Below are 17,969 nucleotides of genomic sequence, written 5' to 3' on the forward strand. Positions count from 1 at the left end.
TTCCAATACGTTTATGTGAAGCTGGCGGAACTGTGGTGACCAAGTTCCCTGAACCTTCTTGAACTGAGAATACCCTCCCCAGCCGCTTAATGACGCGTCTGTGTGGATAGTTATTACCGGAGGAGGATATTGAAGAGGTACCGACATGGACAGATTCTTCATCTGTGTCCAGGGACGCAGATGGTTCCGAAGGATTTGCGGGATTGCTGACAACTTGTCCCGAGATCTGACATTTGCTCTTGAGCGCCAGATCCGGTTTATGTCTTTCAGTTTGGCTTTCATCAAGATGTTTGTTACTGAGGCAAACTGCAGAGAACCTAGGATCCTTTCCTGGTTTCTCCTTGAAGCATATTTGTACTTTAGAAATTGCTTTACTGACTTCATTATTTCCTTCCTCTTGGCTATTGGAATTGACAGATTGTGGGAGGATAAATCCCATTGGATGCCTAGCCATTGAAATCAGGACTCCGGAGTGAGTCTTGATTTCCCTTGTTTATCTGGAACCCCAGATATTCCAGGAACTGAAATACTTTCTTTGTGGCTTTTCGGCATTCCTCGACAGTTGGCGCCCAGATCAACCAATCGTCGAGGTATGCTACTACCATTATCCCTTGCGACCTCAGTTGCAGAACGACTACTTCCGCTAATTTCGTGAATACCCTGGGAGCTACGTTCAGTCCGAAGGGCATCACTTTGAATGAGAATGTCTGGTCCCCTAGCTTGAAGCCTAGATAAGGGCGAAAGTGTCTCGCTATTGGGATATGATAGTATGCGTCTTTAAGATCGATAGAGGTGGTGACGGCCCCACAGGGAAGTAAGGTCCGTACCTGTGAGATGGTCAGCATTTTGAACTTGTCGCAGCGAATGGATAAGTTTAACTGGGACAAGTCTAAGATTACTCTTCTTTTTAATGAGCCTTTCTTTGGCACGCTGAACAAGCGACCTTGAAATTTTAAATGCTTGACTCTCGATATTGCTCCTTTCTGAAGGAGTTCCTCAGCATAATCTGTCAATTCCTTCGATGGAAGTTGAAGGAATGGTCTGGGTGGAGGGGGGCCCTTGATCCAACTCCAACCCAGACCTTTTGACACAATACTTTGAGCCCATTTGCTGAACCCCCACCGATGCCGGAAGAGGAACAGCCTCCCTCCTACCTTGGGGATCTCACTGCTGCTGTGCTGGGTGAGTTCCACGGCCTCCACAGAAGTGTTTCCCTCTGTTGATAACTCTGCCTGATCCTCTCGACGAAACGCTCCTCTGGCTCTACTTCCCCTGGCAAACCGGTTGAAGTGCTGAAAAGCCTGGCCTTCATACACTTGGTTGAACGCCGGGGAGACAGCGTAAGAGGTGGATGGCTGAGCCTGAGGTGAGATCAGGAGGATAGGTTGAGTTTGGCTCTTCGTCGTGGCAGCTTGTCCTGGTTGGGTGACTGGGACAGCTGAGACCGCCTGAACAAAGTGTTGAGGTTTCTTCTGATAGGGTTGAAACCTCTTTTACTTTTTCAGTTTCTTACCCGAAGCAGACGAGTCCTGCTTTCTCTTAGTGGAGAGGCCCCAACGATCGTTGAGACTCTGGTTGAGTCTCGTAGCCTCGTTTTGGACTTCTTTGACCGCTGACTCCGGGAAGAGGTCCGCCCCCCAGATGTTGGAGGAAAGCAACTTATTTGGCTCATGCCGAATAGTTGCTTCCTGGAGGACATGCTTCCTTCAGTTGACTCTCACAACCACAAACTCATACAAGTCCGATTGGACTGTATAAGTTTGTGATTAAGTCAAAAGCTTGAAGAGCGGTTCCAATGCATAGGAAAGGGCCGCTACTTCTGTCATGACCATCGTGTTAAGAGTTCTTGCCAGCCTGGACCTTGCCTCGAATTCTGTTTGAATGAGGTTGTCCGGAAGTCTTGGGAGTTTTTCACCGAACTGATCCATAGCGCAGTCCGGTTTAAACTTTCCCACCGTGAAGGTGGCTGGCAAGTCCTCCCAAATATTGCCAAACAAAGGGAACAAAGGTGATGTGGGATCTGCCTCCCTCAGCTGCGGCAAAGGATCTCCTTTTAAGCCTGCTTGAATGGTGACGCTGGCAATTTTCGTTAGGAAAGGAAGTGGTGCTTCCGTCGTGAAGATTGTGAATGGGCTTTTAAAGGCTTGAAGCCTGGTGTTAATGCAGTCCCATTCTTCGAGACAGCGGAGCCATTCCCTCTGTGCCTGATCCCTAGAATAGAGAACTGTCTCCTTCGGGATCTTGTCCTCCCTATTCAATGCCGACTCCGCCAGCCTGGCATAGCCAATGAATGGAGGCTGCAAATTTTCAGGGTAGAACTCGAAGTCTTCAATCCTTCGAGTTCCACACTCCGGGATGGAGATGAGACCATCTTGGAAAGGAGCGAAAGTCGCTACTCTCCAAGGGTTACTCATGGAGAATGGTGGGAGGGAATCATGTGGAGGGAGCTGAAGGAGACTGGCACTAGGTGCTGGAGTAGCAGCTTGCGGAGCCTGATTGAAGCCTGACAGGAGGTTCTCTTGCGTGGACATCCTGTCCGACAGCTGGGTAAACATCTGCTCCATACTGGATCTCAAAGATCCTACTAGATCTCCCACCTGCTGCATCATTCCGGCAGAAAATGCAGCAGGATCAAAGCCAGGTACTGGCGCAGAAGCAGATGAGGTACCCAAAGGAACTACCTTAGAGGAAGGAGAGACCACCGACTCCGCCGGAGTACGGGATCTCTCTTTGGAGGACTTGCTCCTCGACCCTTTAGGAAGTGAAGCCGAGGAAGAGGATGCTTTCACTTTCTCTGCTCCGGGGTGAGAAGCCGGAGACTTGTGAGTTGAAGACGCCGAAGAAGTCTTTTTAGACGACGACGTCTTACTTAGGGTTTTCTGTGCCCTGTGGCCTTTCACCTTGGGAACCACAGAGGCGTCGGGTGCACTATATGGGAGCTCCGCCCCCGTAAAGCCTTGGAAGGAAGAAGAAGAAGGAACAGGAGAAGAAGATCCAGGAACGCCCAAGGGAAGCCCTTGAGCGTCCAACATACCTACCTCAACCAACAAGTCATCCACACCTACCATAGGCTCTACATTAATGTCTAACGTGGCGACTTCCGCCGAGATATCCTGGCCTGGTCCTTCCTTCATGCATTGTGCCACCTGACGTTGAATAGTCGCAATCGTCGAGGCTGCCTCAGTTGGGTCGACGTACCCTGTCGACTTGCCTCCGGGAAACAACAGGACAGGCAGCCTTTTCTCCAAGATGTAGGGCTGTCCTTTAGCGGCGTTTTTCCCGAATCCGCCGACCCAAGCTCTCAGGGTTGCAAGAGCGGTCTCCCTGACTGTGGCAGCCTGAAGGAGAGGGCGATTATTAGAACTTAAGGCTAAAGGTGAACCCTAACCCTTAGACTAAATTAAGCTTAAGTTTAACAATATATCAGAACTTCTATTGTATAAAGGTACCACTATACCAAGGAGAACTTAAGCTTAAACATATATCAGAACTCATATTGTATGAATGTGTTGATGAGAAAAGTACTTACCCCATCCAAAAACTGACTCACAAGCTCGTAGCAGATCGAACAAGCTTCATGGAACCAGACCTGCAGATCCCCATGGCTGGTGGAGCAGGGAGCATGAGTCCTGCAGACCTCGTGCCCGCAGGGGTCCTGCAACACGGCGTTACAGCCGGGGTGCTCGCAGTTGGTAGCCTGTAAGTGGAAAGATACATGAGTATCAAGATTACACTCACAGGGCTACTCTAGTAATCCGCCGCATGCCGGAGATTAATAAAATTTCGGGCATAACCCCTCCCCTGAGAACCTTATGAGATAAATAGGTGATACAATAACTCCGGTGTAAGCCGGAGGAGGAAATTTCGTAAACCAGAGGTAAAATATATAGATATATGGTATATAACTATAAAAGAAATTTCCAATAAAGGGCAGGGGAGGGACCCAAGCTTAAGATAAAATACTAAACTAACTTAAGCATAACTAAAATAAAATCGGAGGACGACTCCGAAGCGCGGCGCTGTCCAACGCTGCCGGAAGAATGCCCTAGGGGCACACGCTGGAGACGAAGGAACGATGGAAAGCTAAGGACCAACTGAAAACATATCCACTCCGTTGGTTGGCGGAGCCTACCACGCCCCCCTCCCGTAACCGATGGGACGCCGGGGAAGACGAGGCAGAGGCCCGCCGTCACGGGGGAAAAGCGAGGAGGGAAGAAATCAGTTCCCGTGTACACAGCGGGACGCCGGAGCAACCAGGGAGGGGGGAGGCCAACCCCCCAACCCCCGCCACACCGAGGTACCACAGAGCACAAGGGAGAACAAGGTCACTCCCAGCCTAACAGTCTGTCCAGACTCCCCTACTCCCTCCGCGTAGGGAGAGAGGGAGCCAGGCCCGGATGGAGCGAGCGAGAACAGACATCCCTCCCTCCTACTCTATGGCGAGAGGAGGAGGGGGGGAAGCGACTGGGGCGGGCGTCTAGCCGTACCGCGATCACGAGTGGACCAAGGTACGATAACACAACACAACCGACTGGATCGGAAAGCCAAGGGTCTAATGCAACCAAACTGACCAGGATGGAGCAACAATGCATGATGCAACAAAACTGATAAGAAAGGATGCAACAAAACTGTAACTAACGTGGACCAAAGGACCACTGAGACCCAGGCTACAAGGCTAGACGCCCTAGGCTAACCAAAATAAAACTATACATCGATAAAAGAAAGTAGGGGAAAAAACAATGAGTGAAAGAGAAAGGACGTCCAGGAGTGCACGACTGACTCGGAAGAAAGTCTATCACTCAGAGCTAGCCTAAGCCGATAAGGAGAGCAATGGCTAGGGTCTGGACAAGGAAACACTCGAATGCCTACGTTAGGTAGAGAGAGACATGCATGCATGACCTAACACCAGGGTTAGGCTACATCCCCTAAAACAATGTAAAAAGCACACGACATAAAATGAATAATAGGACTAGAGCCACACGTGAATAAATGAAAAGGAAAGGTTCCAGGTATGGGGGACCGAGAACCTAACCGAACATGAGGCGGGACAATGCCGCCATGCTCCAGACCGGGAACCCGTATTTATATCTAAAAAACGGCAAATACAGGCACCTAGATGGAACGAAACTAAATCCAAACCTTTACAGGACACTTAACCCTCTTACGCCGGAGCGGTAAATAAAAAATTGTCTCCCGTGTGCCGGAGGGGTTTTGGAGTGAGCGCGGAAGCGGAAAAAATATTTTTTTCAAAAAATCACAGCGCGCTTAGTTTTCAAGATTAAGAGTTCATTTTTGGCTCCTTTTTTTGTCATTGCCTGAAGTTTAGTATGCAACCATCAGAAATGAAAAAATTATCATTATCATATATAAATAATGCGATATATGATAGCGCAAAAACGAAATTTCATATATAATTGTATTCAAATCGCGCTGTGCGCAAAACGGTTAAAGGTAACAAGTTGCTTTTTTTTTTTTGTAATTTACACTAAATTGCGATCATTTTGGTATATAACACATTGTAAAACAATAAAAGCAACACAGAGAAAATATTATCACAAAATAATGCATGAATTCGTAACGCGTGGACGTAAACAAATATTTTTTTCAAAAATTCACCATAAATCTAAATATTGTCCTAGAGACTTCCAATTTCTTTCAAAATGAAGAAAAATGATTGAATATTACTATACTGTAAGAGTATTAGTTTACAATTGCAGTTTTCGACCACATCTGACGAGTTAAAGTTGACCGAATGTCGAATTTTTTTATATATATATTGTTTATATGCAATTATTTCGGAAATAAGAAAAGCTACAACCTTCAAATATTTTTTGTTTTATTCTACATGCAATTGCGCACATTTTCATATATAAAACTCTATGAAATGCCTAATATGAAATGGAGCAAATATTCCGAGAATGGGACGTACATATTTCGGAGATTTGTGGCGGAGAATCCACGCGCTGAGGGAAGGAAAGATTTTTTTTTAAATTCACCATAAATCTAATTATTTTGCTAGAGACTTCGAATTTGTTTCAAGATGAAGATAAATGAATGAATATCACTAGACTGTAAGAGTTTTAGCTTACAATTGCGTTTTTCGACCATTTCGGTAGATTCAAAAGTTGACCGAACGTGGTTTTTTTCTATTTATCGTGATTTATATGCAAATATTTCAAAAATGAGACAAGCTACAACCTTCAATTATTTTTGGTTGTATTCTACATGAAATTGCGCACATTTTCATATATAAAACTTTATGTAACGGCTAATTTAAAATGGTGCAAACATTACCACAATCGCACGTATGATTTTTTCGAAAGAGTTACCGCCGCGGACGTAAAGAAAATGTTATTTTTTTCATAAATTCACCATAAATCGAAATATTGTGCTAGAGACTTCCAATTTGTTGCAAAATGAAGGTAAATGCTTGAATATTACTAGAATATAAGCGTTTTAGCTTAAAATTGCATTTTTCGACCATTTCGGTAGAGTCAAAGTTGACCAAAAGTTGAAATTTTGGCAATTATCGTTATTTATATGAAAATATCTCAAAACTGATAAAAGCTACAACCATGGGTTGTTTTTAGTTGTATTGTGCATGAAATTGCGCACATTTCCATATATAAAACTTTATATAACGGCTAATTTTAAAATGGTGCAAACATTACCACAATCGCATGTATGATTTTTTTCGGAAGAGTTACCGCGCGGACGTAAGGAAAAAGTTTTTTCATAAATTCACCATAAATCAAAATATTGTGCTAGAGACTTCCAATTAGTTGAAAAATTAAGGTAAATGATTGAATATTACTAGAATATAAGCGTTTTAGCTTACAATTGCGTTTTTCGACCATTTCGGTAGAGTCAAAGTTGACCGAAGGTTGAAATTTTGGCAATTATTGTTATTTATATGAAAATATCTCAAAACTGATAAAAGCTACAATCATGAGTATTTTATTGTTGTATTCTACATAAAAATGCGCACATTTTCATATATAATACTTCATGTAACGGCTAATTTACAATGGTACAAAAATTATGTCAAAGTCACAGATACTTTTTAGTGCGGCAAGAAAGAAATTCGCGCTTGCGCGCCTGCGTAACGATTGTAAACAAAACAACACCTTGATCCGTGAACTCCCAGCATCCCCCAAGGCACGTGATTCAAAAGTTTTAGGCTGGTAGGCCTATAAGTATTTTTCCGCGAATTTTAAAAAAAACTTTTGTAAGTCGACGTAAAATACGTCCAGTCGGCACACGGAAGACAAAAAATGTCGACGTAAAATACGTCCAGTCGGCGTAAGAGGGTTAACTTAGCTGCTGCAATCGCTGCACGTTCCATCACGAAGAAGGGAAAAAGATAAATCTACAATTCCCAGAACGAAAGAAAACACGTGTGGTTATAGGTCCGCTAACTGAAAGGATGGCCACCAGAGGCGCGGTGATCGGCGTGGCGTGGGTTGTAGTGGTGATAGTTGCCGCCTCGACCTGTGGATCGGCTCTCTCGTTGAGAATTTTGATATAGGAGAATTCTAAATGGCAAGAAGTTCGTGGTAGTGGTCTCACTCGCCCCAGTTACCATACCGACACCCTTCTTTTATTTTGGGTGAGCGAGTCAGTTATACTGACATCTTTTTTTATTTGTTTTTTCTCTGGTATTTGTTAGCTCATTTACCTTAGAAATAATGAACTAAAGGATTATTTCACGCAGCGACACGAACTGAGCCCAGAAATAAGTTTTCTTTGGTCACTAAGTAAACTTCATAAGTCTGTTATAACAAAGGTAGGTACACAGTTCAATGAAATAAAAAAAGTATGTACATACATAATGTTTTCAGAGGGTGAAGGTAAAATTCAATAAATTTAAAATCACGTACTAGTGTGAGGGCTAACTATGAGAAAGAGAGGGAAATACATACGTCATGTGAGGTAAAACTCTGAAGGGGTATCATCATTAAAAAGTGTGAATGGGAACATCTTCTTAAAGTACATTAACTGTATGTGCTGTAATACGTAACATAGTACATACAGATTGTACCAGTACTTTTCTCCAAGATTAAGGTAATAATTTTCACAGAACAACAACTCTGTTATGTGTCTGATATGTTTTACTAGTTGATCATGAAGGTCTTATGTAGTGACAAGCACTGTGAATTACGTACTGCCTTTGTGCATATTTTCAAAAATATAAATAGCATACACAGAATCTCCTTATTGATTTTACACTTAAAAGCATGAAAATGCAAATTAGTATACTAGTATGTACTTCAGAAATTAAACAAAGTTTCTGAAGGTGTATCATCTTTGAAAAGTGCAGTAACTTTGTGAATGGGTATTGCATCTTGTAAAAGTACGTGGTATATGCACTAACTGTAGGTGCTGTAATTACCTTTGTATCATATTCATGCATATACAAAAAATAAAAATAATAAATTGTTAATGAAGATTGTATGCAAAAAGGTTTTAAAACTTTAAGATTTACATAATAAATTAAACATAAAGACTTTTGCAGTGTTTCTGGATGATTCGCAAATGTTCGCGCTATTGTGAAGAACTTGCATATGATAATTAGGTTCCAATGAAAAGTTCGTGCTATTGTGAATTCACGCAACTCGAATTGTGTAAGTTCAGGGTATTACTGTACTGTAAAGTGAAGAAAGCCTACCTTTAATCCTTTTGGGGGTCTAGAGTATGTAAAGATATAATAAGGTTTTATACAGTATACAGGTAGCTATAGTTCTCAAGTCACGATAATTCGTCTTATGATAATCCGATTTTACGAGAGACCAATAGCCTAACTTTATCCCATCGTGTAGTTAAATAAGTTCAAAAACAGCAAAAGAGAATGATGAAAGTATGGTTTTAACATTACTAGCAAACTTACCCATCTACGATGGGTGATAAAATACGGGTGCAGAAGTGAAAAATTTATATGTACTATTTGTTCAGCAATATTAAAATAAGGGCGATTCTCTCTCTCTCTCTCTCTCTCTCTCTCTCTCTCTCTCTCTCTCTCTCTCTCGTAATGTAATCCAAGGGACGATCACTGAATGCAGAGAAATTCTTATTCATTGTTGTTTACCCTCTTTTAATGATATTCTCTCTCTCTCTTAAAGTAAGTGAAGGGACGATTAATGAACGTAAAGAAGTTCTTATTCATTATTGTTTATCCTCTTTTAATGATTCTCTCTCTCTCTCTCTCTCTCTCTCTCTCTCTCTCTCTCTCTCTCTCTCTCTCTCTCTCTCTCTCTCTCTCTCTCTCTCTCTCTCTCTCAATGTAAGTCAAGTAACGAAGACGGTGATGGGATTATCGGATTTCTTAGCTCTCAAATCACAAATTATCTCCCCTCTCTTTCTCTCTCTCATTTTTCGATAGCAAGATAAAATTATAAAATTGTAGTGCATTAATGTCATTAAATGGATCTCTCTCTCTCTCTCTCTCTCTCTCTCTCTCTCTCTCTCTCTCTCTCTCTCTCTCTCTTGTCGGTGACTTTCATTTAACAGGGATCTTGATTGTTTTGTTTCTTTGGCATAATGAAGACGGTTATGGGATTATCAGATTACTTAGCTCTCAAATCACAAATTATCTCCTCTCTCTTTCTCTCTCTCATTTTTCGATAGCAAGATAAAATTATGAAATTGTAGTGCATTTTGTATGTCAGTGCGTTATGGCTACCGATAAATGCTCTTATGATCCTGTGTCTTCCAAAAAAGAGTAGAAAGTAGGAACTTGTCAGTTTCCTTTTTATTATGTCCATTGGCAGGATGGAAATTCCGAAGCAACATTACCGGGCAGTACTTCTTCAACATTATTTTGTGCACTGGCAGTCCCGATGGATTTAAGTATTCAAAAAATCTTGCGGATATTGATGAGGATTTTCATCTTCTATTGTGTCCGAGCTGAAATATTTGCGACTTTCTCCGGGTAAATTGTACAGAAATTATGTATGAAAAATCGTAAAGTAACTAAGTCTACGGGAATAACCAGTCTCGTTTCACGGCCAGAAACAGCTCCGTTTCAGGGAATCCCTTCTCACCCCCACCCCCTACAAAAAAGGGGGTTAGGTTGAATGAAACCCCATTACAAACCATCTTAGGGGTCCCCACCATAACCCTGCCAAGTTTCATGCCCATCTGACCAGCCGTTTGGCCGTGACAGACAGACAGACATTATAGTATGATACTCGTGTAAACGTGTACAGCCATGAACAACTGAACGAGAAACTACTTTTTTTTCTAAAAACAACCAAATTGGGTAACAACAACATCCGTTTGGGTTTTATTTTAACCATCGTACTATAGTAAACAATTACCGTAGTTGTTATAAGTGAGGTTATGTAGAATAGGAGTGAGATATCTTATCTTAATGTAACAGTAACTTTATTCGGTATAGATCAAAGATCAGTACGGAAACATACTGTTAAATTTAAACCTAGTTGTAGCTGAAGCTGAGAAAACCGTGCATCGGCAACAAGGGTAAAACTCCAGTAAACATATCCCATCAAACACAACAGTAGATAAAATTGAGATAAAATAATTTTAATCAAAACGATTGTGCTTGAAAGAACACATTTTACTGTTGGTTTCACGTTGATAAAAGATAAATACAGTAGTACCTCGAGATACGAAATTAATCCGTTCCGAGGCGCCTTTCGTATCTTGGACCACATTTTACATGTAAAATGGCTAATCTGTTCCAAGCCCTCCAAAAACACCCCAGTAAATTTCATAATAAAGCTAAATTGACCTATAAACAATGAAATACTACAACAATTTGAACCATTCAATACCTAAATTAAGAATAAAAATGCAAAACCTGTAAATAAAGTGTATATTAGTGTACAAGAAATATTATTACTGTAACGTAAAATGTGGAAGCTTACCTTTCGAGTGAGGCTATCTCCGAAAGTGGCGGCAGAGGAGGAGGACAAACGGCAGATACGTACACTTAACTTTACAAAACACATAAAAAAATGTCAGAAAAACAAACTAAACTTTACAAAACACATTAACAAAACTGTAACACTTAACTTTACAAAAAACTTAAAATAAAATTTATTTTGTCTTTTTTTTATTTTTACATTTCTTTTTACTTTTTCATACTTTACGTAATTTTAATTTCTTCACCACCGAATGGATGCCAGTCCGTTTACGGAATTTTTCTAACCACCCATGAGAAGCCTTGAACTCTGAGGTTGCTGTTGATGTCCCCTCTCCGCCGTCGTCTTTGGCTTGGGCAATCAAATCGCCGAAAATAGCGCTGGCCTTCTGGCAGATTGCCTTCTCGGTTATCATATCGCCATCGATTTCTTTGTCCTCGATCCATACAAGAAGCAGCCTTTCCATTTCATTATGCACATGGTTCCTCTTGTTGGACAAAATAGTCACGCCCTTGGAAGGTGTAGCTGCTTTGATGGCTTTCTTCTGCTTAAGGATGGTGCCTATCGTCAACAGATTTCGGCCGTATTCCTTAGCGATCACACTCAACCGCAAGCCAGCTTCATACTTTTTTATTATCTCCAGCTTTGTCTCCATAGAAAGCATTCTCTTCTTTCTGTGAACTTCAGCAACTTTCTTGGGACCCATGACTATATGTACTGTACGTAATTAAGTTACGTATGTAGTACGTATACTAATTAGGTTCTCACAACACGATAAAGTAGAACAACGAAATCACTAACGAATTTACGTTACTAAACGAAATCGTTGGACCGAACGAATGCCGCATGCGTACGATAAAGATTCTGGTACGAGGTGGCCGGGATAGGGACGCCACCACGTACGTACGTATAAGATGCATGATGGGAGGGATGCTGTCCAATAGGAGAGAAGGATCTCATGGCTTGGCTAGCATCAGGAACCAATGGGAGAGCAGGAGGATGGCGGCGAGTCTACTAGAACTAAGATGGCGGCACGCGGCGCGAGTTTCAATATTGTTATCGGGCGAATCTCGGACTTTCAGAAATCTTTCGTATCTTGAAAACTTTTCATATGTAGAGCAGTAAAATTTTTCGTGTCGGCTTTCGTATCTCGAGTTTTTCGTAAGTTGAGCCTTTCGTATCTCGAGGTACCACTGTAAGTGTAAAGTTATTAAGATGATATAAAGGAAAATTGAGAACGGAATTGCGTAATTTTTTTACTCAAACATGCCGCTAACGTAATCTGTTTACGAAAGAAAAAAAAATTTTACTTCACAATCACAATGAGATGTATTCAAGTCATATTTCCACCTTGCCTCATATAAGTCAAGTACCCTATATTTGTATATGCTAACTAGAAACAAGAAAATTCCCTCAGAACTGAGTTAAATATGGTGAAACAAACTTGTATTCGCCATCAGCTGATTTCCCAACCAAAACATTGACCGCTATGTTAGTAGTATATTATAATACAATAATATGAGAATACATACAATATTATTGGATACAGTAAAGTAATGTATAAATTTTTAAAAGATTTATGGAAAACATGCATATTTACTTTTTCTTCTTTGCTTATCTTGATTTTCGTCACTATGCCATCTACGTAGCGGCGGCATCTCGAGCTCGTACGGTTGTACCCCAATTTTTTACTTGTGTAACAAAGCAAAAATCGACCGAGTTGCACAGTTATATTTTGTCTTTCTATCCCATAGAAAAAACAGACAAATTGCAGAGTTGTAAAAAATGAATATATATGTGAGTTTTGTCTTTTAAAATCAATTTATGCAACAATTGTAAATATAATTTGTTATAAAATTGTGATTCAATGATATAAATTAAAATTTTATTATTTGGGTGCGACTGAACAATATTCTCTTCATCATGTGAAGGGCTGTTACAAAGACTTCAAATGGACATGCAAACTGCTGGTGTATCATATTTATGTACAAAAATAGAAAAAAATAACATCCTGTAATACAGTTTCATACACATTTTAAACATAAAAGCATGAAAACTTATAACAAAAAGCTGAAGTTTCATTAACAAAATGAGTTATAGTTAGCTTCCAAATTAATAAAATATAACCACGTGAAGTCTTAGTAAATTAATTTTTTGGAACAGCGGTGGACAAGAACAAACATAAAAAAACATCTTCTGGTAACGCGGAGGCCCTTTACAAAAGCTGCCTTTGTATCATATTTATGCACGTAAATAAAAATAACTCTATACGTAATATATTTTTGTACAAATTTTAAACACAAAAGCATGAACATTTATAAAATCGACACACCGATAACTAAATTTGCACTTTTTTAACTATATTTTCGGAAGAGTGGCAGGTAGGGGCGGACAAGAACGAATGAGGAGGGCAGTTTCAAAAGCTGCCTTTGTATCATATTTATGTACAGAAATAAAAATACCCCATACATAATACGTATTCATACATTTTAAACATAAAATTATGAACACATAAATCGACAGATCAATCGCTAAATTTGCACTTTTTCAACTATATTTTTGGAAGAGCGGCAGGCGGCGGCATAGAACAGCATCATGGGCATATAGTTTACCCAAATACCTAGAAATAACTCAATAAAAATTTTTAATATCATTTGCATAACCTTTACCATGGGCTGAATGGTATTTCTGCAAATGTATGTACTCGTTAGACTTAACGGCACCTGTGGCGCTGTTAACCAGAAATTGTTCTGTACAAATACCTCGGAATACCTTGTTTTTTAATTAATATTTTTGACAACCGCCGTAAAACCGATTTGACGCCAAGTGATTGCGCCGCTAACCATGGGCCGCCTGTATATACTTTTCATTTTTGTGCTTTATACTAGAAAGAGCAGCAAATCATGGCTTGGTCTTCCACATTTATTTATTTTTTATAACTTAATGATTTTAGATATTGTGAAGGAAAGTGTCATGCTTATAGTGGTTACATCACATAATAATAGCAGTGTTAATAGCAGCATATTTGTTAATGGTATATCCATTCTTATTTAAGTAGTACAAGTACTATTGATCTGCTATGTAGTCTAATTTAACCCATTTTCTTTGGAAGGATATGATGAAAATTCATGTAATGGAAGCAAATAGTGAAAAACTTTGTTCTAAAGCATTGTCTACTTGTATTTTTTTGCTCTAACAGTTAATTTGCATTACAGACACAGACACAACCTAAAACTGCAGTAGATGCATCAGTTACAGCTTGTGTGAGCCCTCCACCTACAAGCTCTTCAGCAGTACCCCATGCCACATTTTCATTTAATCATGCTAGTTTAATTGTGGACCCTTATTCGCAAGCATCCTTCCCTGAGAGTGTCAGTGGCAGTGTTGCTCATGTCGTTGACATTCCTCAAGATGTTGTTAAAAAACGATTGAAAGCTATTGGTGATGATTTGAATAGAACCATACCTAGTGCACCCTCTAATGATCCCAGTGTTTTTTCATCTGTTAATCAGGGTTACGACACTGAAAATTCAGTTTTGCAGAGTCACTTAAAAGAAAAGCTTTCTGAGAAAAAGGGTACTGAGACTCTACAGGACTTGGTGATTGAGGGTAAAAATAGGAGCCTTGGAAGTAAAAGCACATCATCAAGTCCTTCAGAAATTGGGACACCAAAATCAGTAGAAATTAGTAATAAGGAAAGTACAAGCAGTGTTGAACCATTAATGGGTGAACACACACCAGGAAGAAGTGATCAGATGCCTTTTAACCAGGTTTCTCAGGAAGGAGATAAAAACACATGTTGGACTGGAGATTTTACTATGGAAAACTTAACACAGGCTTTTATAAAGGGAAAATTAACCTTTGAAAGATTTTGTGAATTAAGTAATAATGCTGTGGAAACTGATGACTTGTTAGATAAAGAAAGAGGAGCAAAGGAGGGTGAATTACATATTAAGGAGGTTGAAGAACTAGAAAAGGAAGCTAAAGCAGCAGTCTTGGGACTTCAAGCTTCAAAAAAACTTTTGTCCAGGTTAGATGTTGTAATCCAAGAATCACAGAGAATGGAGAAAGAAAAATTTTTAGAAAGATATGTTGGGTCATATTCTTCAAGAACTGCTGCATACACAAGAAGTAGGAAACCCAAAGCATCTGTAAAGCAAGAATGGCAGAAGGTCCAATCTGAATTTCATAGTACTCAGAATGCTGACAGTCTTCTGCAGTTTATTGAAAGTGTCAAGCCAGAGGATATATCTGATGAAATGATTGACATCATCATGCATTATACTGAAATTGCAGAAGGACTTCATGAGGCTAAAGATCACTCTGCAGCCAAGGAGAAAGAATCTAAGAGTGTTCATACGAAACGGATTACTAGTCCAAGAAATCAGGAACTGAGAAGTGACATTCACTCACCTGGTCATGGAACCAGCGTATACTCTCCTGACCTTTTAGGTGAAAATCCCAGTCTTGTACAGCAGATGCAAGACCTTCCTTACTCTCCCAATCTTCATATTGATCTGAGGAGCATAAGGTTTGTAAAATCTGTATTTCTGTAGTATTGTGTTTATTATAAGAATGTAGTCAGTACAGTTATCCCTTAAGCCCACCACTAATGTTCAGTTATGCCTGCACAGTTATAACAATGTTAATGTGGACAACCTGCAGTTTATCTTGCCTGCGCAGGTGGCCTGAGTAAATAGCTAATTTCAATTTGTGAGCCTCTGGCCAAAACGCTGCACATGCGCCCTGCAACATTATTGTGGTGGAGGCAACTTTTTTGGCTCTGTTCGCTGTCCGTCCGAGGACAGATAACATATTCTAATTAAGAACATTGAGTTGGGTTTTATTAATATTGAAAAGTTTATACCTAAATTGATTGACACAATCCCTCTTTGATGTGCTGCTGCTTCCTCTTTATCTAGTATATCATATGTTTGTTCTTACACATTATATAAACCATTGGTCCTTTACATAAGGAATTACTTTCAGCGCCAGCTGGAACGGTTGTAAGATTCAGTAACAAGGTAGTTAGGCAGTAACTGCTTGTCATATGGTCAAGAGTCCCACCTGACTGGAGGTAAACATTCCACTTTGCTTTTGACGGCTGTTGGGTGCAGATGTGTTGTTGACCTCTCTGCCCTCTGTAGTGAGATCGTTCATGTTCTTTTTGGCTTTTAGCCTTTATTCTTGTGTTTTTGTTAGTTCAACTGTGTTGTTTTTGTTATTTGATTCTGTATTGCAAATATGCAATCCCACGAATCCGATAAGCCCTTGCGCCCCCCATCCAATCGGACAGTGTGCCCTGGAGTGGGGGGACAAAAGTGTGGTGTGTTCCACTCAAGCGAGCTTGTGGATCCTCATGCCCTTTGCACAAGGTGCCGAGGGCATGAGTGTAACCGTGATTTGACATGTGACTGTTGTATCTCTTGGTCGGAGGAGCAGTACAAGAAGAGGAAGTCAGCCAAGGTGTCGTTGGAAAGCTCTCCCTCGACACCTCTGGTGGCAGACACATCGTCGTCTTTCTTCCCCCCTCGTCAGCTCCCTCACATGGTTCTCTCTCCTTCGGGGGACATGTCTCTCTCCGCCTCTTCAATTGATCTGTCGAGTGCAGAGGAGGGAGGGAGACATCCCGACCTCGAGTTGTATTTGGGGTCCTCTGTCCGCTCATGGGGGGATCTTTCTCCAGCTGAGTGAACAGGAACCCCTCCATTAACCTGAATGTTCCTTCCTCAGGTTTGTCTGCCTCCCTTCCTTAGGTTTGTCTGCCTCTGTGGGTGGGGATCTGCAGGAGGTGTGGCAATCACTGAGTCTTCCCAGCACTCCGAGTATCCAGGGACTCCTTCACCATCTGGCTGCAGTCCCGGTTACACATGGGGTGGAGTCAAGGACGACCAATACGGTCTCGACCCCGGGGTACGCGGCACCACCTCACCTGGTCTACACCCAGCATGTGATGGTCACCCTCATGGCTGCAGTGCAGGCCCCGTTGCCACGCATCTCCAAGAGGGAGTATATTCCTCCCTCTCCCCCAGATTTTGCTGTCCTCGCTCATCCGCTTGACTTTGAGTGCCCAAAGAGCTCGCCGTTGGATCTACTGCCTGTTGCTGTCGCCATGCCTGCTGCCCCTGTTCCTGCCCATAGAAGTGCTGCTGCTCCTTCAGTTCCTCCTGCCCAGGTGGAGCTTGGCCCCACTGCCCCCGCAGCCGCCCCAGCTCCAGCCTGGATGGGAGACCTGTCTGCTATCCCAAGAAAGCTGGCGAAGAAGAAGTCAAAGAAGAAGAGGAAGGTATCGTCGTTGTCTTCTGGCGCCTCTTCCCCTTCTACTTCCAAGGTGCCCCAGCCAAGAAGGTGGCCTCGGCCCCTTAAGAAGTCTCACACAGAGACTTGTAAGGGTCTGTCTCGCTCTGGTGAGACAGGTGGGCCTTCTGCTGGTCTTCTCCTTTGGGAACGGGACCGAACAGGACCTGTCTCTCCTTCCTCAGGGAAAAGAAAGACGGGGACAGTGGAGGTACCAGCCACCGCTGGTACCTCCACTCCTGGCTCTGGAGGTTCCACCTCTGGACCAGGAACCGTCTCAGCCGCTCACCAGCGAGCGTCACTGAGTGTGCGGTCTCCTGCTGGTGACCGTGCAGCCAAGGTCCAGACGGCTGAGTACGCTCACCGTCAGGACCCAGGAACAGAGCGGAAAGATGGTAAGAGTCGCTCAGGTGACTCACGTAGCGATCCACCAGTACTCAGGGTTCACGTGACGGTCCCATCAAACCGTTCCCAAGGTGAGGCTGGGAAGAGGTCCCCCAGGTCCCCGGGAACAGCTTCAGCTGCTTCTGGGACCGTGGCGCATCATGAGGACGGTGCTTGCTCTCACTGCGTTAGTGGACATAGTGGACACTACCAGTCTCCCGACCATCAATGATGCCAGCGTGATCGGACAGTCCGCACAGCTGGTAGCAGCTCCCCTGATGCACGAAACTGACGCTACGCTACCATCCTCGGTCCAGCGCTTCGCTGGGAGATCACTGGTCCAGACCTGCAGCTCGATCACCGCCGCGGGTTGGCAATCGCCTGCAGTCCTCCCAGCCTATTGGT

General features: G+C 42.1%; 1 protein-coding gene across 3 annotated transcripts in view; it reads left to right on the top strand.

Moving 5' to 3' along the window:
• The window catches only part of LOC135221943 (uncharacterized), a 181,658-nt gene that overhangs the window by 146,361 nt on the left and 17,328 nt on the right, over positions 1-17,969 (top strand). For all 3 annotated transcript variants that reach the window (XM_064259975.1, XM_064259976.1, XM_064259977.1), the window contains one exon: positions 14,099-15,414. In XM_064259975.1, coding sequence (XP_064116045.1) covers positions 14,099-15,414 — 1,316 coding nt within the window. The remainder of the gene's footprint in view (positions 1-14,098; positions 15,415-17,969) is intronic.

This window comes from Macrobrachium nipponense, chromosome 3 (genome assembly GCF_015104395.2).
Source record: "Macrobrachium nipponense isolate FS-2020 chromosome 3, ASM1510439v2, whole genome shotgun sequence".
Classification (NCBI taxonomy): Eukaryota; Metazoa; Arthropoda; class Malacostraca; order Decapoda; family Palaemonidae; genus Macrobrachium; species Macrobrachium nipponense.